At 70.0% G+C, this 21852-nt stretch overlaps 2 protein-coding genes across 4 annotated transcripts in view; one reads left to right on the top strand and one right to left on the bottom strand.

Moving 5' to 3' along the window:
* Window positions 1-306: 306 nt before the first annotated feature.
* TARBP2 (TARBP2 subunit of RISC loading complex) lies at window positions 307-8200 on the top strand. Of its 3 annotated transcripts, XM_054294766.1 has the most exons (9): window positions 2621-2676; window positions 3527-3696; window positions 4079-4178; window positions 4549-4632; window positions 5634-5706; window positions 6991-7108; window positions 7213-7340; window positions 7729-7918; window positions 8019-8200. In XM_054294766.1, the coding sequence occupies exons 1-9, from the start codon at window positions 2624-2626 to the stop codon at window positions 8174-8176; spliced, it is 1074 nt and encodes a 357-aa protein (XP_054150741.1). In that variant the 5' UTR covers window positions 2621-2623; the 3' UTR covers window positions 8177-8200. The 3 variants fall into 3 exon arrangements, with proteins under 3 accessions (XP_054150740.1, XP_054150741.1, XP_054150739.1); XM_054294765.1 differs by lacking the exons at window positions 2621-2676; window positions 4549-4632 and adding an exon at window positions 307-407; XM_054294764.1 differs by lacking the exon at window positions 4549-4632.
* Window positions 8201-14289: 6089 nt separating this feature from the next.
* Window positions 14290-21852, bottom strand: part of LOC128949881 (cyclic AMP-dependent transcription factor ATF-7-like) — a 51303-nt gene continuing 43740 nt past the window's right edge. The window contains exons 8-12 of the mRNA XM_054294753.1: window positions 21578-21703; window positions 20042-20185; window positions 18099-18302; window positions 17536-17644; window positions 14290-14623 (exon numbers count right to left, since the gene is read on the bottom strand). Of these exons, the coding sequence (XP_054150728.1) occupies window positions 14412-14623; window positions 17536-17644; window positions 18099-18302; window positions 20042-20185; window positions 21578-21703 (795 nt within the window). The 3' untranslated portion in view covers window positions 14290-14411. The remainder of the gene's footprint in view (window positions 14624-17535; window positions 17645-18098; window positions 18303-20041; window positions 20186-21577; window positions 21704-21852) is intronic.

Here is a 21852-nt window from a genome sequence, read left to right as displayed (position 1 = left end):
GTCAGCGGGGCAGCCCCAGAATTGGGGCGAGCGGTCAGCGGGGCCCGGGGCACCCCCGGAAATGGCGGTGACCCCACACGCGTGTGTGACCCCCCCCGTGCCCAGGGGACCCCCGAACACGCGTGTGACCCCTTTGCCCCCACCCCGCCCCCTCCCCGCCGGGTCAGCCCCGGGCACGCTCGGGGTAAACTGAGGCACGAGGGGTCCCCGGGGGGGGAGGGGGGCGACGGTCGCCATGGCAACAGCGCGGCCGGCGATGATGTCATCACTGGAATTGGGGGGTTGGGGCGGGGGAGGGGCCGAGCGTCACCCCGAGGGACCCGCGGGGGAGGGGGCGCCTCCCGCCCCTCCAGGTGTCGCGCGTGTCCCCCCGCGGTGACATCACGTCACACGGTGACGTCATCCCGGTAAGGGATGGGGCCTCCCCCCCTCCCCATCCCCAGGGAAACTGAGGCAGGAGCGGGGGGCGCGACCCGGGGGGGGGGCCGGGACAGAGCGGGGTGGGGGCGGCACTGGCGACGGGCGACAGCGCCGGGCCCGTGTCGCGACAGCGCAGCGCGGGAGGAGGGAGCGGGGGCGGAACAGCGCCCCCGCCGGCGCGTCATGTCGGGACATGGCGCCCTGTCGCGACACGGGGGGGGTGACAGGGGCAGGGGGGGCTGGGGGGGGCACGCGCGTGCACAGGGGGGTTGCGCGCTCCGGGGGAACCCGCGGGCACGCGCAGGGCCCGGCGGGCGCGCGCACACGCACCTGCCGCCGTTTGCACGCGCGCGTGCAAGGGGTGACGAGCGCGCGCACGGCCGGGGGGGGGGGGGGGATGGGAATGGGGGGGGGTCAGGCGCGTGCACGCGCGCGTGCAAGGGGGGGTCAGGCGCGTGCAAGAGGCCGCGCGCATCCCCTCCCCCCCCGGCCCCCCAGCCCCCCCGCGCCCAGGGGGGAGGGGAGGGCGCGGCCCCCCCCGGGCCTGGGGGGTCCCGGTGATTGATGGGGGGGGGCCGAGCCCCCCCGAGCCCCCCGGGCCCGCCGCCCCCTCCCCATCCCGCGCATCCCGGCCCTGCCCCCTCCCCATCCCGCGCATCCCCCGCGCGGTGCCGGTACCTGGGGGGGCTCCGGGCCCTGCCCGGGGGCGCCGCTGCTGCCGGGGGGTCCCGGGGGGTCCCGGCGCCGGGGGGGGCCCGGCGCTGCCGGTGCTGCGGGGCTGGGCCCGGCGGGCGGGGCCGGTACCGGGGCCGGGGCCGCGGTCGGGGCGAGCGGCGAGAACGGCCCCGCCTGACGGGAACGGCCCCGCCCCGGCCCCGCCCCGCGCACCGGAGAGACCGGCACGGGCACCGGGAGCCCCCCCGGCTGCGCCCCGGGACCGCGGTGCTGCACCGGGACCCGGCCGGGACCGCACCGGAACCCCGGGACCGCCCGGGAACCGCCGCAGCGGAGAGACCGGCACCGGACCCGGATACCGCACCGGGACACGGACACCGAACCGGGACCCGGATACCGCACCGGGACCCGGATACCGCACCGGGACCTAGATAGAGACCGGCACCGGGACCGGGATACCGCACCGGGACCTGGATACCGCACCGGGACCCCGATATCGAACCGGGACTTGGATAGTGCAGCGGGACCCGGATACCGAACTGGGCCGAGATACTGAGCGGGACCCGCGCTCTGACACCGGCACCGCTCCCGGGCCTGCACCGGCACCGGCACCGGCACCTCCCGGCGTCAGCACCCGGACTCCGGCCCCGGCCCGCCGGTGCCGCCGTGACCCCGCCGGTACCGACACCGGCGCCGGGCCCAGAGCACACGGGGCACCGCGGCCAGCCCAGTGCTCCCAGTACGGTGTCCCTCCATCGCCGGTGCTCCCGGTGTGATCTCAGCGCTCCCACTCTGACCAGTGCCACCTCTGCCCCGCTGTCCCCGCTGTCCCCATGTCCCAGCTGTCTCCCATGGTCCTCATTGTCCCCATTATCCCCCACTGCCTCCACTGTTCGCACTGTCCCCACTGTCCCCATTATCCCCCATTGTCCCCACAGTCCCCATTGTCCTCATTGCCCCCATTATCCCCACTGCCCCCACTGTCCCCATTATCCCCCACAGTCCCCACTGCCCCCACTGTCCCCATTACCCCCATTATCCCCCACTGTCCCTCACTGTCCCCATTACCCCCATTATCCCCCACTGTCCCTCACTGTCCCCATTATCCCCCACTGTCCCTCACTGTCCCCATTACCCCCATTATCCCCCACTGTCCCTCACTGTCCCCATTATCCCCCACTGTTCCTCACTGTCCCCATTACCCCCATTATCCCCCACTGTCCCTCACTGTCCCCATTATCCCCCACTGTCCCCACTGTCCCCATTGTCCTCTGACCCCTCTCGGGGGAAACTGAGGCACGGCCCCCTTCCCGCCCCTCCAGCACCACGTGACCCCGCTTCCCGCCTCCTCCGCGCTCCCGCCCTCCCCTTGGCGCGGGGGGTTATGGGAAGCGTAGTCCTCCGGCGGGCTGACGGGGGCTGCGTGCGCTGCGGGCGGACTACAGTTCCCATCGCCCCCCGCGCGGCGCGGCGCTCCCGTGATGCCGCGCGCCCCCTGGCGGCGCGGGCGGCTGCCGGAGCGGCGGGGATGAGCGAGGAGGGGGCGGGCGGGGCCCGGCGGAGCGGCGGCGCCTTCCCCAGGTACCGGGACCCCCGGGGCTGCCCGGGGCCCTGCGGCACCGCCCGGCACCGCCGGGGCCCTCCGGGGCTGCCCGGCACCGCCGGGGGCCCGCGCTGGCGGCGGCGGGCGGGGGGCGGCGGCGGCCTAGGCCGGGCTCGGGCGGGGAGGGTCGGGAGGGGGGTGGGAGAGGGGACAGGGCTGTTCCCGCGGTGTGGGACAGTGCCATCCCCTGCCCGTGTCCCCGCGGTGTGTGGCACTGCCATCCCTGCCCGTGTCCCCGCGGTGTGGGACAGGGCCATCCCCTGCCCGTGTCCCCGCGGTGTGTGGCACTGCCATCCCCTGCCCGTGTCCCCGCGGTGTGGGACAGTGCCATCCCTGCCCGTGTCCCCGCGGTGTGTGGCACTGCCATCCTCTGCCCGTGTCCCCGCGGTGTGGGACAGTGCCATCCCTGCCCGTGTCCCCGCGGTGTGTGGCACTGCCATCCCTGCCCGTGTCCTGGCCGTGCCACGCGTGTGTCCCAGCTGGCAGTGCCACATCCCCACGTTGTGCCGGGGTTCCATCCCCGTCCCTGCGTCGCCAGGCTGTGTGGCAGTGCCGCCGCTTCCCCTCACCCCGCTGGGGCTCCATCCCCGTCCCCGTGTCACCGCATCACGCACAAATGCCACCCCATGTGCCCCCGTGTCCTGCAATCTGTGGCAGTGCCACCCCTGTCCCCGTGCCCCTGTCCCCGTGCCCCTGTCCCTGCCATGCCCCTGTCCCCCATGCCCCTGTCCCCCTGTCCCCGCCGTTGCCCCATGCCCCGGTCCCTGTCCCCCTGTCCCCGTGCCCCTGTCCGTGTCCCCGCCGTGACGGTGCCGGTGTCCCGCGCAGCCTGGAGCAGATGGTGGCGGCCAGCCCCGGCAAGACGCCCATCAGCCTCCTGCAGGAGTATGGCACTCGCCTAGGCCGGACCCCGGGCTACGACCTGCTCAAGGCCGAGGGCCAGGCGCACCAGCCCAACTTCACCTTCCGCGTCACGCTCGGGGACATCAGCTGCACCGGTGGGACCCCTAGGGAGCCCCCGCAGCCACCCTGTCCCTGCTGTCCCCTCGGGGACATCGGCTGCACCGGTGGCACCCCCGGGACCCCTGGGGAATCCTCACAGCCTCCCTGGGCCACCCTGTCCCTGCTGTCCCCTCGGGGACATCACTGTGCCACTGACCCCAAACCTCCCAGGGCCCCTCAGTGTCCCTTGCTGTCCCTGAGGGTCCCCAGTGTCCCCTGATGTCCCTGATGTGCCCGTGTCCCCCAGGGCAGGGTCCCAGCAAGAAGGCGGCCAAGCACGAGGTGGCCCTGAGGGTCCCTGCGGTCCCTAAGGGGTGCCCCGTGTCCCCAGTGTCCCCGGTGTCCCTTGGTGTCCCCTGATGTGCCCGTGTCCCCCAGGGCAGGGTCCCAGCAAGAAGGCGGCCAAGCACAAGGCGGCCGAGGTGGCCCTGAGGCTGCTCAGAGGGGGGGGGGCCATGCTGGAGCCCCTGGAGCACAGGTGGGGCTGGGGGCGCTGGGGGGGCTGGGGGGCTCAGGGGGTACCCGGGTTTGGGGGGCTCTGGGGGAGGGGGCACCCAAAGGGGGCTGGGGGATCCTGCGGGATGTGAGGGCTCTGCTGAGCTCGGGGGGGCCTGGGGGGGTCTGGGGGCTCCCAGGGGAGTTTGGGGGTCCCTGGAGGGGTCTGGGCAGTCTGGCGGTGCCTGGCGATTCTGTGGGTTCTGGGGGAGTCTGGGGGGGTCCCCATAATGCCTGGGGGGTCTGGGGGTCCCAGGGCAGTCTGGGTGGGTCTGGGGGTCCCAGGGCAGTCTGGCGGGTCTGGGGGTCCCCGCCGTGCCTGTGGGGGTGTCTCTGACCCCTGCCCCCCCCAGCTCTGCGTTGCCCCCGGAGCCCCCCGCAGAGCCCGGCCCCGCCGCGCCCCCCCCGGCCCCCGCCGCGCCCCCGCCCTCGCCCAGGTAAGGGGGGCCGCGTGTGCCCACCCCCCAGTGCCCCCTGACCCCCCTGTGCCCCCCATGGGGCCGTGGGTGCCCCTGACCCCGCTGTGCCCCCCAACAGGGGCTGTGGGTGCCCCTGACCCCGCTGTGCCCCCCAATGGGGGCCGTGGGTGCCCCTGACCCCTCTGTGCCCCCCAATGGGGGCCGTGGGTGCCCCTGACCCCTCTGTGCCCCCCAATGGGGCCGTGGGTGCCCCTGACCCCGCTGTGCCCCCCAGGGGGCCATGGGTGCCCCTGACCCCTCTGTGCCCCCAATAGGGGCTGTGGGTGCCCCTGACCCCGCTGTGCCCCCCAATGGGGGCTGTGGGTGCCCCTGACCCCGCTGTGCCCCCCATGGGGCTGTGGGTGCCCCTGACCCCTCTGTGCCCCCAATAGGGGCTGTGGGTGCCCCTGACCCCGCTGTGCCCCCCAATGGGGGCTGTGGGTGCCCCTGACCCCGCTGTGCCCCCCATGGGGCTGTGGGTGCCCCTGACCCCTCTGTGCCCCCAATAGGGGCTGTGGGTGCCCCTGACCCCGCTGTGCCCCCCAATGGGGGCTGTGGGTGCCCCTGACCCCTCTGTGCCCCCCAATGGGGGCTGTGGGTGCCCCCTGACCCCCCTGTGCCCCCCAATGGGGGCCGTGGGTGCCCCCTGACCCCGCTGTGCCCCCCATGGGGCCATGGGTGCCCCTGACCCCGCTGTGCCCCCCATGGGGCTGTGGGTGCCCCTGACCCCTCTGTGCCCCCAATAGGGGCTGTGGGTGCCCCTGACCCCGCTGTGCCCCCCAATGGGGGCTGTGGGTGCCCCTGACCCCTCTGTGCCCCCCAATGGGGGCTGTGGGTGCCCCCTGACCCCCCTGTGCCCCCCAATGGGGGCCGTGGGTGCCCCTGACCCCGCTGTGCCCCCCATGGGGCTGTGGGTGCCCCCTGACCCCTCTGTGCCCCCCATGGGGCTGTGGGTGCCCCTGACCCCGTGTGCCCCACAGGGGCCCCCCCCTGGAGATGAAGACGCCGGTGTCCCCCCCCCAGGCCGAGTGCAACCCCGTGGGGGCTCTGCAGGTGGGTGCCACCCCCGGGAGGGGACACAGGGGACACCACAGGGGACACCAACCTGCCCTGGCGGGGGGGGGACACGGCCCTGGGGGGGGACCTCACCCATTGTGGGGTGGGGGGAACACGATGGGGTTTGGGGGCTCTTGGTCCTTTTTGGGACATTGTTCCTGTTGTGGGGACAGTCACCTCCTTCTGGGACAGTCACCTCCTTTTTGGGGCCAATTATCCGCTTTTAGGGACAGCCATTCCCCTTTTGGGGCTGCTCATCCCTGTTTAGGGACAGCCATTCCATTTTGGGGCTCATTATCCCCATTTAGGGACAGTTACCTCCATTTTGAGGCTGCTCATCCCCATTTATGGACGATTATTCCCTTTTTAGGGTTGCTCATCCCCATTTAGGGACAGTTATTCCTGCTTTGGGTGGGTTATCCCTCTTTTGGGGACAGTTATGCCTGTTTTAGGGCCAATTATCCCCATTTTGAGGACAATTATCCCCTTTTGGGGCCATTATTCCCTTCTTGGTGCTGGTTATCCCCGTTTTGGGGCCGGTTATCCCCGTTTTGGGCCGGTTATCCCCATTTTGGGCCGGTGATCCCCGTTTTGGGCCGGTTATCCCCATTTTGGGGCCGGTTATCCCCGTTTTGGGGCCGGTTATCCCCGTTTTGGGCCGGTTATCCCCGTTTTGGGGCCGGTTATCCCCATTTTGGGGCCGGTGATCCCCGTTTTGGGCCGGTTATCCCCGTTTTGGGGCCGGTTATCCCCGTTTTGGGGCCGGTTATCCCCATTTTGGGGCCCGTTATCCCCGTTTTGGGGCCGGTTATCCCCGTTTTGGGCCGGTTATCCCCGTTTTGGGCCGGTTATCCCCGTTTTGGGGCCGGTGATCCCCGTTTTGGGCTGGTTATCCCCGTTTTGGGGCCGGTTATCCCCGTTTTGGGGCCGGTGATCCCCGTTTTGGGCCGGTGATCCCCGTTTTGGGGCCGGTGATCCCCGTTTTGGGGCCGGTTATCCCCGTTTTGGGCCGGTTATCCCCGTTTTGGGCCGGTTATCCCCGTTTTGGGGCCGGTTATCCCCGTTTTGGGCCGGTTATCCCCATTTTGGGGCCGGTTATCCCTATTTTGGGGCCGGTGATCCCCGTTTTGGGCCGGTGATCCCCGTTTTGGGCCGGTTATCCCCGTTTTGGGCCGGCTGTCTCCGTTTTGGAGCGCGTTACCCCGCCGATGGTGGCTCGGGGCTGTCCCCCCGTGGCGTGGCGGTGTCCCCAGGGCTGGCCCTGTCCCGGTGTCCCCCCAGGAGCTGGTGGTGCAGAAGGGCTGGCGCCTGCCCGAGTACACGGTGACGCAGGAGTCGGGGCCGGCGCACCGCAAGGAGTTCACCATGACGTGCCGGGTGGAGCGCTTCGTGGAGATCGGTGAGGGCAGGGCAGGGGGGCCCCGGGGGTCCCGGGCAGGGCAGGGGGGCCCCGGGGGTCCCGGGCAGGGCTCCGGGGGTCCCGGCTCACCCCAGCCCTCGCAGGCAGCGGCACCTCCAAGAAGCTGGCCAAGCGCAACGCGGCCGCCAAGATGCTGGTGAGGATCCACAACGTGCCCATGGAGCCGCGCGACGGCAGCGAGGCCGAGGGCGAGGAGGACCAGTTCAACATGGTACTGGGGGCACTGGGGGGCACACGGGCACCCAGAGTCACCCAGAGTCACCCAGAGTCACCCTGGGTCACCCAGAGACACCCAGAGTCACCCAGAGTCCCCCTGGGTCACCCAGAGACACCCAGAGTCACCCAGAGTCACCCTGGGTCACCCAGAGACACCCCAGGGTCACCCAGAGTCCCCCTGGGTCACCCTAGAACCATCCCAGAGCCCCCCAGAATCCCCTCTGCCCCCCTGCTCCGGGCCGTGGGGCGGGCACCCCCTGGCTTTGGGGTTGTGGGTGACCCCGGGGCTGCCCCGCCGTTCCCAGGGGGGCTCCCACGCCTCGGGGGGCTCGGGACAGAGCCCGGGGCTGGGCAGGTCCCCGAGCCCCCCGTGCCCTCCGCAGACGTGCCCGCGGCTGGAGGGGCTGCGGGGCCGCGCCCCCGGCTGCACGTGGGACTCGCTGCGCAACTCGGCGGGCGAGAAGCTGGGCCAGCTGCGGAGCCGGGGCGGCGGCGCCGCGCCGGGGGGCGCCTGCGCGCTGCTGCAGGAGCTCTCGGAGGAGCAGAGCTTCGCCATCAGCTACCTGGACATCGGTGAGCCCCGGGGCCCTGCAGCCCTGGCCCAGCCCTGCCCCGTGCCCCGCGGGTGCCCCGGGGGTGCCCGGGGGCCGTGGGTGACCCGCTGTGCCCCCAGACGCGCTGAGCCTCAGCGGGCTGCACCAGTGCCTGGTGGAGCTCTCCACGCAGCCCACCACGGTGTGCCACGGCTCAGCCCCGTCCCGCGACGGCGCCCGCGCCCAGGCGGCCCGGAACGCGCTGCAGTACCTGCGCATCATGGCCGGGGGCAAGTGAGCCCCGCCGGGGGCAGCGAGTGCTGCCCGGGGCAAGGGAGCCCTGCTTGGGGCAAGGGAGCCCTGCCCGGGGCAAGTGAGCCCTGCCCGGGGCAAGGGAGCCCTGCCCGGGGCAGTCGAGCCCCGCCGGGGGCAGTCTGTCCCCTCCCGGTGCAATCGAGCCCCGCCGGGCCCGGGCGCTGCCCCCGGAGCCGCCCCCGGGCAGCGCTCGGACCCCCGGACTCGGCCCCACCCGCGGCCACCGCCCCGACCCCGCTGCGGGTGCACGGACAGACAGACGGACAGACAGACGGACCTCAGGGCCCGGGGCCCCCCTCCGTCCTGGCCCCCCGTTCTGGAGGGTCCCGGGTGCCATCGGCCCCCCAGAATAAAGCTGGGGGCGTTTGTACGCCCCGTGTCGGTGTCTGCTTGGGGCCGGGGGACCGGGGAGGGGCAGAAACAGAGCGAGGGCTCGGGTGGGGGCACAAATCCTTTATTGGGGGGCGGATGGAGCCCCCGAGGGGCCGGGGGGGGCACAAATCCTTTATTGGGGGGCGGATGGAGCCCCCGAGGGGCCGGGGGGGGCACAAATCCTTTATTGGGGGGCGGATGGAGCCCCCGAGGGCCCGGGCCGGGGTCGGGCTCAGCGGCGGCGGCCGAAGCGCTGCGGGGTCGCCATGGTCCAGAACGGGGCCGCCGGGGGGTCCCAGCTGCGGGGGCTGAGCCGGGCCTGGGGACCCCCCTGCGGCCCCCAGCCCCACCTGCCGGGGGACACGGCACCGTTCATCCGCACCGGGGACGCGATGGGGACCGACAGAGGGACGGGGATGGACGGACGGATGGGAATGGGCTGAACACGGACACGAGGTGGGGACCCCATCCCCGCAGAACCGACCCTTCTGCGGCCCCCCACACCCCCCCGGTCCCTCCCCACCTCCCGCTGTCCCCCGACCCCGGCGCCCCCCGGACCCCCCGGCCGGGCCCCGTCCCCGCTCACCTTGGCCGGGGGGCCCCGGGGGCGCGGCCGGGGCGCCGCAGGGACCGGAGCAGCGCTCCCAGGGCGGCGGCGGCGGCGGCGGGGGGCGGCCCCGGGGCGGCGGCGGCGGCGGCGGCCTGAGGCGGGGGAGCAGCGGGGCTCACAGCGGCCCTGGAACCGCGCGGCGACCCCCGACCCAGCCCCGAGCACCCCCCACAAACCGGAGCCGGCGGCGCGGCCGGGCCGGGGCTCACCGGGGCCGGGCCGGGGGTCCCGGGACAGGCGCGGGCGGAGCGCGGGGTCCCCGCCAGCAGCAGCAGGAGCAACAGGAGCAGCACCGGGCGCCCCGCCATCGCCATCGCCATCGCCCCCGCCCCGCCGCCGCCGCCGCCTCTTATAGCCGGGCCGGGCCGGGCCGGGGGTCCCGGGGGAGCGGGGGCCGGCGGGAGCGGCCCCGGCCCCGCCGCCGTTAATGAAACCCATTTAGCAGCCGCGACAGCCGCCGCCGGGGACGGACGGACGGACGGGGGAGCCCCGCACCTCCCGCCCCGCCCGGGCCCCGCAACCGGCACCGCCGCGGCTGCGGAGCGAGACCCCCGGGACCCCCGACCTGCCAGGACCCCCTGAGACGGGGGCGCCTCCCCTGCTCCCCACCCAGCCCAGCCCATCGCTCCCAGACCGGGACCCCTCTCCGGTTCCCCATCGCCCCCAGACCGGGACCCCTCCCCGGTTCCCCATCACCCCCAGACCGGGACCCCTCTCCGGTTCCCCAATCACCCCCAGACCGGGAGCCCCTCCCCGGTTCCCCAATCACCCCCAGACCGGGACCCCTCCCCGGTTCCCCACCACCCCCCGACTCCCCCCGGTCCCCCCGCGCCCCCCACCCTCGGCTCGGTCTCGCTGCCGCCCCCCGGTGGCCGCTGCGCGCTCCTGCAGCCCCGACGGCGCGGCCGCGGCTCCGCCGACCCCAAACCAGCCGAAATCGCCCCAAAAACGCACCCGAGGGCGCCCCGGGACACTGCGGTGTCCCCGCAAGCAGCTCCCCCGCGGAACGGTGACAGTCCCACGCCGTCCCGGGTCCAGCCGGTGTCACCCTCGGTCCGGTGCCACCCACACCACGAACCCCGGGGACACCAGGGGTGTCCGTGGGACAGAGTGACCCCGGGGTGTCCGTGGGACAGAGTGACCCCGGGGTGTCTGAGGGACAGAGTGACCCCAGGGTGTCCGTGGGACAGAGTGACCCCGGGGTGTCCCTGGGACAGAGTGAGTGACCCCGGGGTGTCCGAGGGACAGAGTGACCCCAGGGTGTCCGAGGGACAGAGTGACCCCGGGGTGTCCGAGGGACAGAGTGACCCCGGGGGTGTCCGAGGGACAGAGTGACCCCGGGGTGTCCGAGGGACAGAGTGACCCCGGGGTGTCCCTGGGACAGAGTGACCCCGGGGTGTCTGAGGGACAGAGTGACCTCGGGGGTGTCCGAGGGACAGAGTGACCCCGGGGTGTCCGAGGGACAGAGTGAGTGACCCCAGGGTGTCCCAGGGACAGAGTGACCCCGGGGTGTCCGAGGGACAGAGTGAGTGACCCCGGGGTGTCCGAGGGACAGAGTGACCCCAGGGTGTCCCAGGGACAGAGTGACCCCGGGGTGTCCGAGGGACAGAGTGACTCCGGGGTGTCCCTGGGACAGAGTGAGTGACCCCGGGGTGTCCCTGGGACAGAGTGACCCCAGGGTGTCTGAGGGACAGAGTGACCCCAGGGTGTCTGAGGGACAGAGTGACCCCGGGGTGTCCCTGGGACAGAGTGACCCCGGGGTGTCCGAGGGACAGAGTGAGTGACCCCGGGGTGTCCGAGGGACAGAGTGACCCCGGGGTGTCCCTGGGACAGAGTGAGTGACCCCGGGGTGTCCGAGGGACAGAGTGACCCCGGGGTGTCCGAGGGACAGAGTGAGTGACCCCGGGGTGTCCGAGGGACAGAGTGACCCCGGGGTGTCCCTGGGACAGAGTGAGTGACCCCGGGGTGTCCGAGGGACAGAGTGAGTGACCCCAGGGTGTCCCAGGGACAGAGTGACCCCGGGGTGTCCGAGGGACAGAGTGACCCCGGGGTGTCCGAGGGACAGAGTGAGTGACCCCGGGGTGTCCGAGGGACAGAGTGACCCCGGGGTGTCCCTGGGACAGAGTGAGTGACCCCGGGGTGTCCCCAGCCCGCCCCCCACAAAGGGCAGCAGCCGGCGGCTCCTGGGTAATATTTAATGTTATATTTGCAGCATAAATAAAAGGCACGTTACATGTTTGGTATGACACGGCCGAGGGCGGGCAGCTGGGACGCGCCCCCGGTGCCCCCGGGCCCCGCGGGGCTGTGAGGACCCGCTCACAGGAGCCCGGGCGGGCCGGGGGTCCCTCGGGGGCGGCGGGGGCCGGGGCAGACCCGCGGCGGCCGCTCTGCGATACATGGGTGCGTATACGCGTCGATATGGACTGATAAGATACTACACGGGTACTCGGGGTCCTTTTTGGCTTCTTCCATTATTGATCGTCAAAGCTCGTGGCACAAAGCAGCTGGGGGGGTGGGGGGCGCGCCCAGGACCCTCCTGCCCTGTCCCTTCCGCACCTCCGGGCTCGTTCTGGGGCCAACAGAGCCGGAACGGGTCCAGGAGCCCCAAAACGTCACAATTCCCACCCGGGCCAAGAATCCCGGGCCAAACACCGGGGCGGGGGGGAAGCGGGACCAACTCTTCCCGATCCGCGGGGATTTGGAGGCTGAAGAGGGAGGAGGAGGAGGAGGGAGGGAGCAGCAGCTGCCCCGCCGTGGGGCTCCCCGGGGTCTGCAGCCCCGTTCCTGTTCCGTGACCCGGTAAAATCCACAAACCCCGAACCCCGCAGCCGATCCCGCCCCAGCCCGGAGCCCTTGGGAGCCCCCGGGCCGCGGGTCCGGCAGGGAGGGGACAGGAGAGGGGACAAGAAGGGACAGAAGGGGAGTCAGGACAGGGGACAAGAAGGGACAGGACTGAGGACAGGAGGAGGACACAGGAGGAAGGGGACAGGATTGAGGACAGGATTGAGGACAGGAGGAAGGGACGGAGGAAGGCTCGGCCCCCGGGATTCCGGGGCGGGCAGAGCCAAGTGCAGGCGCCCGGCGCTGCCGAGCGAGCGGGGCCGGGGCTGCCACCCCTCGGCTCGGAGCAGAATCGGGGGAGTTTGCCCCAAAACCGGTCACAAAGCGAGGAGGGGCTGCTGCTTTTGGGGTAAAACACGCGGGGAATGGGCACGGGAAGCTCCCACGCTGTGAGTGACCCAGGCACAGCTCGTTCCCGCCTGTCCCTGACCCCTTTGGCGCTTTCCTTTTCCGAGAATCGCAGAATTCTCAAGGCACTGGCGACGGGGATGTGGGGATGGGGGGCTCTGGGGAAGAGCAGCGAGGCAGAACAAGCCCGTCAGACCGAACCCAGCGCCCCCAGGGTGAAAGGAGGGGCTGGGGGAGCTGCTGCCCAAAATCCGCTCCCCAGAACGGCCCCGAGCCCTCCCCGGCCTCACCGGGGCCCTCCCCGGTCGGGACGGGCGGTGCTGGAGACACCCGGGAGCCCGGGCTGGGCTTTAGCAACAGCTTTAGGGGGGAAAAGGGTCTGGGGGACCCCAACAAGAGACCCCCGAGGCTGCAGCACGGAGAGGAGCTGGGATGAGCAAGAGGAAAAAGGGGAGAGCAGGAGCAGCAACACAAACCCAGCCTGACCCGGCCCCAGGAGAGGAAGAGCTGCTCAACGGGGAGGGAGGGAGGGAGGGGAGAAGCCGAATTCCACGGCTGGGAAAACCCCAAACCTCAGCACTTCCCATCAGTGCCGGGATCCCAGGCCCTGCTCAGCCTTGGCTTTGGGTTTCGCTGTCCCTGGGAACCTTCCAAGGGCGGAGGAACCGACCAAAATCACCTGGACCGACCAAAATCACCTGGACCGACCGACCAACCTGGCTCCAAAGTGGCGAGTGCGACCTGAGGGGGGCTCGGCTGAGGAGGGACTGAGGGGCAGCAATTCCAGGGGCTGGAGCAGGGCCATGGAGCGGGACAGGATTCCCTCCACATCCCAGAACCACGCGGCAGCCCTTCCCATCCCCATCCCCATCCCCATTCCTCATTATCTCTCATTCCCCATTCCCCATTTCCCATCCCCATTCCCCATGCCTCATTATTCCCCATTCCCCATTTCCCATCCCCATTATTTCCCATTCCCCAGTCCCCATTTCCCATTCATTCTCCATTATCTCCCATTCCCCATTATCTCCCATTCCCAGCTCCATCTGCAGCCCCTGCGGAAGCTCTGCAGCCCCCCAGGCACACAGGGGACAGAGCCCCGTGCCCACCCCGCAGCACAGGGACGCGACCCCGGCTCCTGCCCTGCCCAGGCTCGGGGCGGATCCTCGGTCTGCTCGGCCGGCAGGGACGGAGGCTCGGGCCCCAAACCCGGCCCCGCTCCCGCTCCCTCCCTCGGGACAATCCCATCATTTAAGGCCATTTCTGAGGGCACCGGGGTCCCGGAGGGGCAGCTGCTCCCGGGGCTGGGTTTGCCCAGGGCTGGGTTTGCCCAGGGAGGAGCCCTCGGTCCCAGAGCTCAGAGCTCGGGAGGCTCCTGGTGAAGGTGCGATGATCTGGGGAGTGGGGACAAGCCTGGGAGCAGCCCGGGGACGGCAGGGAGGGTCACAGCCCCCTGCAGCCCGGGGACAGCAGGGAGGGTCACCGGAGTGTCACAGCCCCCAGCCCGGGCACAGGGCCACCTCTGGGGCTCCCCAGATTTAGTGTTTGCCACAGGAGCCCTGAGCCCGCCCTCCCTGGGGGCTCCATCGAGGGGAAAGCGCCAGAGCCGCCCTTAAACCAAACCAGAACAAGAACGAAACCCCAGAAGGGACAGGGAAGGTCCCGCAGCCCCCAGAACAGACCCCAGACAGGACAGGGAAGGTCGTGTGCCCCAGAACCACAGGCAGGACAGGGAAGGTCCCGGTGCTGCTCAGAGCAGACCCCAGGCAGGAAAGGGAAGGTGCCAGGACCCTCAGAACACGCTCCAGAAGGGACAGGGAGGGTCCCAGTGCCCCCCAGAACAGACCCCAGACAGGACAGGGAGGGTCCCGTGCCCCTCATGACACAACCCCAGACAGGGGAAGGTCCCGGTGCCCCGTGAACAGACCCCAGGCAGGAGGGAAGGTCCGGCGGTGCTCAGAACACGCTCCAGAAGGGACAGGGACCCCGGCGCCCCGCGGCCGGGCGGGCTGTGCTCAGTCCGTGCAGGGCCCCCGGCCCGGGGCCATCATCTGCCCGCAGAGTGTCCCTGTGGGGCCATGATGACGGGCGAGGCCGCGGGCACGGCCAGCTCTGTCCTTTGCCCGGCCATGTGGGCCAGCACCGAGCTGGCCACGGCCTCGGCGGCCGAGCGGAGCCCGTTGGGCGCGGCCGAGGCCGAGCTGTGCTGGATGACGGGCGCGGGCGAGCCCGAGGGCTCCGAGCTCTCCTTGGGGCTCTCTGCGGGACAGGAGCGGGACAGCGGGGTCAGGGACGGGGGCAGCAACAGGGGGAATGGGGATGGGGGCAATGGGGCTGGTTTGGGTTTGGGAACGGGGCTGGTTTGGGAATGGGGCTGGTTTGGGGTTGGGGAATGGGGCTGGTTTGGGAACGGGGCTGGTTTGGGAACGGGGCTGGTTTGGGTTTGGGAACGGGGCTGGTTTGGGAACGGGGCTGGTTTGGGAACGGGGCTGGTTTGGGTTTGGGAACGGGGCTGGTTTGGGAACGGGGCTGGTTTGGGAACGGGGCTGGTTTGGGAACGGGGCTGGTTTGGGTTTGGGAACGGGGCTGGTTTGGGAACGGGGCTGGTTTGGGAACGGGGCTGGTTTGGGAACGGGGCTGGTTTGGGTTTGGGAACGGGGCTGGTTTGGGAACGGGGCTGGTTTGGGTTTGGGAACGGGGCTGGTTTGGGAACGGGGCTGGTTTGGGTTTGGGAACGGGGCTGGTTTGGGTTTGGGAACGGGGCTGGTTTGGGAACGGGGCTGGTTTGGGTTTGGGAACGGGGCTGGCCCAGAGGGGGATCAGGGAGCGGCAGGAACGGGCCGGGCACTCAGCCTGGAGCAGCGAGGAGCCAAGGCCGGGGAATGTGGAACCCCCTCCCCTTGGGCGGGACACGGGGACCCTCCCCAGCGCCCCCCAGAGCAGCAGACCCCGCTGATCCTCCCCGGCTCCAGCCCAGCTTCCCGAGGAGGGCAGCACCGGCGCAGCCTCCATCCCTCGCTCATCCCCAGCCCATCCACCCCTCGTTAACAGGAGTTAATGAATTTCCCCAGGTCCGAGGCTGAGCAGCCCCCTCCCCACGTGCCAGCGGGAGCAGATGCCCTGGAGCTGCGATTTGGGGGGGTTTTATCCCTAAATCACCTGCTCTGCTCTTTACTGCTCCCCCGCCATTGGAATCAATCAGAGCCCATCACGAGGCGCTGCCCGCTCGGGCTCTGGGGGATTTGCAGCCCCAGACAAAGGCAGAGCCTCCTTCCCTTTGTTCTTGGGGAATTTGGGGAATTTGGCAGAGCTCAGCGCTCCTGAGCCTGGCGATCACCCGGGAGCCCTCAGGTACCCCAGAGGTGCCGGCAGGAAAATCCATCGCCCTTTGCAGGGGCAAACAAGGGCAGAGCTGGGCACAGGAAACCCCAATCAAAACCCAGAGCCCGGCACCCAGGGCTCTGCACCCAGAGGTGCCGGCAGGAAAATCCATCGCCCTTTGCAGGGGCAAACAAGGGCAGAGCTGGGCACAGGAAACCCCAATCAAAACCCAGAGCCCGGCACCCAGGGCTCTGCACCCAGAGGTGCCGGCAGGAAAATCCATCGCCCTTTGCAGGGGCAAACAAGGGCAGAGCTGGGCACAGGAAACCCCAATCAAAACCCAGAACCCGAGTGCTCAGGGCTCTGCACCCAGAACCCGAGTGCTCAGGGCTCTGCACCCAGAGGTGCCGGCAGGAAATTCCATCTCCCTTTGCAGGAGCAAACAAGGGCAGAGCTGGGATGTTTCTGGCACAGGAAACCCCGATAAAGAGCAGAGCCATCCCCGCCCTGCACCCCGAGGCTGCAGACTCGCAGCAAAGCTCCCCACAAAGCCCGGAGCGGCTGCAATCCCCTCAGGGACCCGGGGCCCGGCCACAAATCCCGGCCTTTTATGGGGAGGGGGGAATCTCCTCTTCAGCCTGCAGATGTGCGATGAATTCCTGCTGCTGCCGAGGGGGACTGGGATGAGCAGGGACAAGCAGGGATTTGGGGATTTGGGGACACCTGAGGGGCTCGGAGCCACCCAGGGGTGACAGTGGCTGTGCCAGCACCCTCCAGCTCATCCCTGTGCCCCGCCAGGCAGGGCAGAGCCCAGACGGGGGGAAAGGCACAGCCCTCAACACTGAATTTTACATTTTTAGGTATTTTTCCAGGGCTGACAGTGGCTGTGCCAGCATCCTCCAGCTCATCCCTGTGCCCCGCCAGGGAGGGCAGAGCCCCACAGACCCTGACAAGGCACAAGGCACAGCCCTGAACACTGAATTTTCATTTTTTAGGTATTTTTTCCCAGGGGTGCCAGGATCCCTGTGCCCCACCAGGCAGGGCAGAACCCTGAACACTGAATTTTCATTTTTTAGGTATTTTTTTCCAGGGGTGCCAGGATCCCTGTGCCCCACCAGGCAGGGCAGAACCCTGAACACCGAATTTTCATTTTTTAGGTATTTTTCCCCCTTTTTCTGCCCGTGCTCCTGCTCTCTCAGCCCGTGCTCCCGTTTTTCCAAGGAACACTAGAGGACTCCAGCGTCCTCCCAAAGCCTCTCAGCAGCCTGGAATGGCTCTGCAGGCAGGGCACCAGGACCCAGATCCCGTCAGCTCCCGCTCGGTGGTAATGAAACAGCCAGCATTAAAAAAAGAAAATTATGGGAAGAAAAGGAGATAAAAACCAGCCTTTTCCTTTTTTTTTTTGGTTTAACTGCCAAGCCGAGGGAATGGCAGAGAATGAGCAATGGAGCTCCAGATGTCACGGGGGGAGTCTGGCCTTTGGTGTGGGGCAGCAAATTTGGGATTTCCAAGGGACATGGGGGGCACAGGGACATGGGGGGCACAGGGACACCCACGCTGCCCTGGCGCTGCCCTCGTGCCGGCAGGTGCCACCCCAAGGTCACAGGGACAGTCTGGGGGATCCCCCTCAGCAGTGGGATGGGCAGGAATGTCCTGGGGGGCTCCGAGGGGATTTTGGGGTGTCCTGGGCCCAGCCCGGGCGTTCTGCGCTCCCTGCTGGGCGCTGTGCTGCGCCAGCCCTGCCCTGCAGGGGCCCCGAGGGACAGGGGGTGGCAGGGGGCGGCAGGCACGGCCTGAGGGGACAGTCCTGTCCCTCCCTCCCAGCCCGGCCCAGGTGTGCCAGCACTCACCCAGGTAGCCCTGGCTCTTCTTCTGCAGGGCCGTGACGGGACAGTCCTTGTGGGCCAGCAGCAGCTGCTTCAGCTGCGCCACCTCGTTCCTGAGCAGCGTCACCTCGTTCTGAGGGGACACAGAGACCACCCGAGCCACTCCGCAGAGCGCCCCAAAACCCTCGGTGTCCCAAAAACTCCTCAGAGCTTCCTAAAAACCTTCAGAGCTTCCCCAAAACCATCAGTGTCCCAAAAACGCTTAGAACTTCCTAAAAACCCCTTGGAGCTTCCCAAAAACCCAGCCCCGTGCCAGGCCGTGCCCACCCTGTGCCCCACTCACGCTGAGCTGGATGTTCTGGCTGTGCCAGCCCCGTGCCAGCCCCGTGCCAGGCCGTGCCCCACTCACGCTGAGCTGGATGTTTTGGCCGTGCCCACCCTGTGCCCCACTCACGCTGAGCTGGATGTTCTGGCCGTGCCAGCCCCATGCCAGGCTGTGCCAGCCCCGTGCCCAGCCCGTGCCCCACTCACGCTGAGCTGGATGTTCTGGCCGTGCCAGCCCCATGCCAGCCCCGTGCCCCACTCACGCTGAGCTGGATGTTCTGGCTGGTGAGCTCCTCGGCTTTCTTCTCCAGCGAGGACACCCAGAGCTTGCGTTTCTGCCGGCAGCGCGAGGCGGCCGCACGGTTCCGCTCCAGGAAGCGCTGCCGGCGCTCGTCCGGGTCCTCGTCAGCCGCGCGCCGGCGCCGGCCCCCGGAGCCCGAGCTGGGCGTGGGCTGGGCCGGGGACACCTGCGGGGACAGGGAGAGATGGGCTGGGGACACCTGGGGACACCTGGGGACAGGGAGAGATGGGCTGGGGACACCTGGGGACACCTGGGGACAGGGAGAGATGGGCTGGGGACACCTGCGGGGACAGGGAGAGATGGGCTGGGGACACCTGGGGACAGGGAGAGATGGGCTGGGGATACCTGGGGACAGGGAGAGAGATGGGCTGGGGACACCTGGGGACACCTGGGGACAGGGAGAGAGATGGGCTGGGGACACCTGGGGACAGGGAGAGATGGGCTGGGGACACCTGGGGACACCTGGGGACACCTGGGGACAGGGAGAGATGGGCTGGGGACACCTGCGGGGACAGGGAGAGAGATGGGCTGGGGACACCTGCGGGGACAGGGAGAGAGATGGGCTGGGGACACCTGGGGACACCTGGGGACAGGGAGAGATGGGCTGGGGACACCTGGGGACAGGGAGAGAGATGGGCTGGGGACACCTGGGGACAGGGAGAGATGGGCTGGGGACACCTGGGGACACCTGGGGACACCTGGGGACAGGGAGAGATGGGCTGGGGACACCTGGGGACAGGGAGAGAGATGGGCTGGGGACACCTGGGGACACCTGGGGACAGGGAGAGATGGGCTGGGGACACCTGCGGGGACAGGGAGAGATGGGCTGGGGACACCTGGGGACAGGGAGAGATGGGCTGGGGACACCTGGGGACACCTGGGGACAGGGAGAGATGGGCTGGGGACACCTGCGGGGACAGGGAGAGATGGGCTGGGGACACCTGCGGGGACAGGGCCAGGAGACAGGGACAGGCTCAGCAGCGCTCTGGGACGGGCAGGACACGGCGCTGGCACCGCAGAGTGAGCGGAGCTCGGTCCCGCTGCCACTGCCAGGCACGGTCACTGCTCAGGGCAGCAGATAACCCCGGCTTCCAAGAATGCAATTTGCTTTAAAAATTAACTTTCCCCTCAAAACCTGCAGCCAGAAAAGCCCTGGGAGGCGATGGGGAACGGGACGGTTTGTGGGGCCTTGGTTTTATTGGGGAGAACAAAGGGAGAGCAGCCAGGGCTGGCACCGGAGCAGCTCCAGCCCCATGGAGAGAGGGGTCAGCCCAGCCCCATGGAGAGAGGGGCCGGCCCAGCCCCATGGAGAGAGGGGCCGGCCCAGCCCCATGGAGAGAGGGGTCAGCCCAGCCCCATGCAGAGAGGGGCCGGCCCAGCCCCACACAACGCGGGGCCAGCCCAGCCCCATGGAGAGAGGGGTCAGCCCAGCCCCACACAACGCGGGGCCGGCCCAGCCCCGGTGCAGCACATGGAGGCTGAACGCTGCACAGCCCAGCGGCGCAGGTGGCCGCGCTGATGGAGGCTGCTGGCGCTCGGCTGCTGCAGAGCCAGCCCGGCCCACGGCCGGAGCGGGGAGCGTTTAACCCGGATCGGGCAGGGGCAGGAGGGGAAAGCTCCTTCCCAACCAACCCCGGGGCTGCCAGGCGGGGGCAGCAGGGCTGGAGCCCCTGCCTGGTGGGCTGGGGGCGCCTCGGTGCTGAGCAGCCCCGGAATGGACGGCGTTTAACCCCTTCTGCGGTGTGGGGAGGGCGCGCGGAGGGTTTGTGCTCCTTGCCAAGCCCTGGGAGCCCCAGCAGCAGCTCCAGGGCAGCACTATCAGCACTATCAGCACTATCAGCACTATCAGCAGCCCCAGCACACACACACACGCACACACGCACACACGCACGCACGCACACACACCTGTGGCTGGGCCGGGGACGGCGTGTCGGGGTGCTGTCCCCCCTGGCTCTGCTCCGGCCGCGCGGTCACCAAGGTGCTGGCCGAGCCCACGGCCAGGCTGCTGCCGTTCAGCGAGGAGGAGGCTGCCAGGCTGGCCTTCAGCCTCTGCCAGGGACAAAGAGGGACATCAGAGGAGATGCCAGGGCCCCCGCAGCCCCTGCCACCCTGCAGCCACCCCGCTGGACACGGGCACCAGCTGTGACAAGTCCAGCCCCGTGTGCAGTGCCCAGCCCAGTGGGCAGTGCCCAGCCCAGTGGGCAGTGCCCAGCCCCGTGTGCAGTGCCCAGCCCAGTGTGCAGTGTCCAGCCCAGTGCCCAGTGTCCAGCCCAGGGTGCAGTGCCCAGCCCCGTGTGCAGTGCCCAGCCCAGTGCCCAGTGCCCAGCCCAGTGGGCAGTGCCCAGCCCCCTGGGCAGTGTCCAGCCCAGTGCCCAGTGCCCAGCCCAGTGTGAAGTGCCCAGCCCAGTGGGCAGTGCCCAGCCCCGTGTGCAGTGCCCAGCCCAGTGTGCAGTGTCCAGCCCAGTGCGCAGTGTCCAGCCCAGCGGGCAGTGTCCAGCCCAGTGTGCAGTGTCCAGCCCCGTGGGCAGTGCCCAGCCCAGTGGGCAGTGTCCAGCCCAGCGGGCAGTGCCCACCCCAGTGGGCAGTGTCCACCCCAGTGTGCAGTGCCCAGCCCAGTGTGCAGTGCCCAGCCCAGTGGGCAGTGTCCAGCCCAGCGGGCAGTGCCCACCCCAGTGGGCAGTGCCCAGCCCAGTGTGCAGTGCCCAGCCCAGTGAGCAGTGCCCAGCCCCCTGGGCAGTGCCCAGCCCAGTGCGCAGTGTCCAGCCCAGTGTGCAGTGTCCAGCCCAGTGTGCAGTGCCCAGCCCCGTGGGCAGTGTCCAGCCCAGTGGGCAGTGCCCAGCCCAGTGTGCAGTGCCCAGCCCCGTGCGCAGTGTCCAGCCCAGTGGGCAGTGCCCAGCCCAGCGTGCAGTGCCCAGCCCAGTGCCCAGTGCCCAGCCCAGTGCCCAGTGCCCAGCCCAGTGGGCAGTGCCCAGCCCCGTGTGCAGTGCCCAGCCCCGTGTGCAGTGCCCAGCCCAGTGGGCAGTGCCCAGCCCAGCCCTGCCCAGCCCCGTGCGCAGTGCCCAGCCCCGTGGGCAGTGTCCAGCCCAGTGTGCAGTGCCCAGCCCCGTGCGCAGTGCCCAGCCCCGTGTGCAGTGCCCAGCCCAGTGCCCAGTGCCCAGCCCAGCCCTGCCCAGCTGGCAGCCCCAGGGGCCGGGCAGGCTGCAGGGCCCAGGTGTCCCCGAGTGCCCACAGCGGGATCTGGGGGTGCAGAGGGACCCAGGGGTGCCAATGGTGCCAACGGTGCCCGCTCCCCTCCCTGGCTCCCTGGGCAGGGGAGCAGCCCCAGAGGGACCCAGGGGTGCCAATGGTGCCAACGGTGCCCGCTCCCCTCCCTGGCTCCCTGGGCAGCCCCAGCCAGGAGCTGCTGGAGCCTGGGGACCCCCTGACAGTGCCACCACTCACCAGTTTGGCTTCCGAGTGCACCGGGAGTGCTGAGGGCGACAGGGACCCGGTGCTGCTGCTGCTGCTGCTGCCGGGGGGCCCGGGGATGCCAGGGATGTTGGGCACCATGGCCACGGGCCGGGCCAGCTGCGGGCAGCGGGACAGAGGCGTTGGCACCGGAGCAGCTCCCGACAGGGCAGGGCTGCCAACCCTGACAAACGCTGAGCCCCTGCCACCCCTGGGTGCCACAGTCACCCAGCATGGAGCCCCTGCCACCCCTGGGTGCCACAGTCACC

This window comes from Melozone crissalis, unplaced genomic scaffold (genome assembly GCF_028551555.1).
Source record: "Melozone crissalis strain CALT ecotype California unplaced genomic scaffold, PUWL_Pcris_2 ptg000322l_1, whole genome shotgun sequence".
NCBI classification, from domain to species: Eukaryota; Metazoa; Chordata; class Aves; order Passeriformes; family Passerellidae; genus Melozone; species Melozone crissalis.
This window is presented reverse-complemented; position numbering and strand designations above follow the sequence as displayed.

What these genes read in the sequence shown, in the direction of transcription:
- TARBP2 (XM_054294766.1), top strand. Translation starts at nt 2,624, where the DNA reads ATGAGCGAGGAGGGGGCGGGCGGGGCCCGGCGGAGCGGCGGCGCCTTC. An exon ending in CTGGAGCCCCTGGAGCACAG is followed by an intron (nt 4,179 to 4,548) that starts GTGGGGCTGGGG and finishes TGCCCCCCCCAG; the next exon opens with CTCTGCGTTGCCCCCGGAGC. An exon ending in ACCCCGTGGGGGCTCTGCAG is followed by an intron (nt 5,707 to 6,990) that starts GTGGGTGCCACC and finishes GTGTCCCCCCAG; the next exon opens with GAGCTGGTGGTGCAGAAGGG.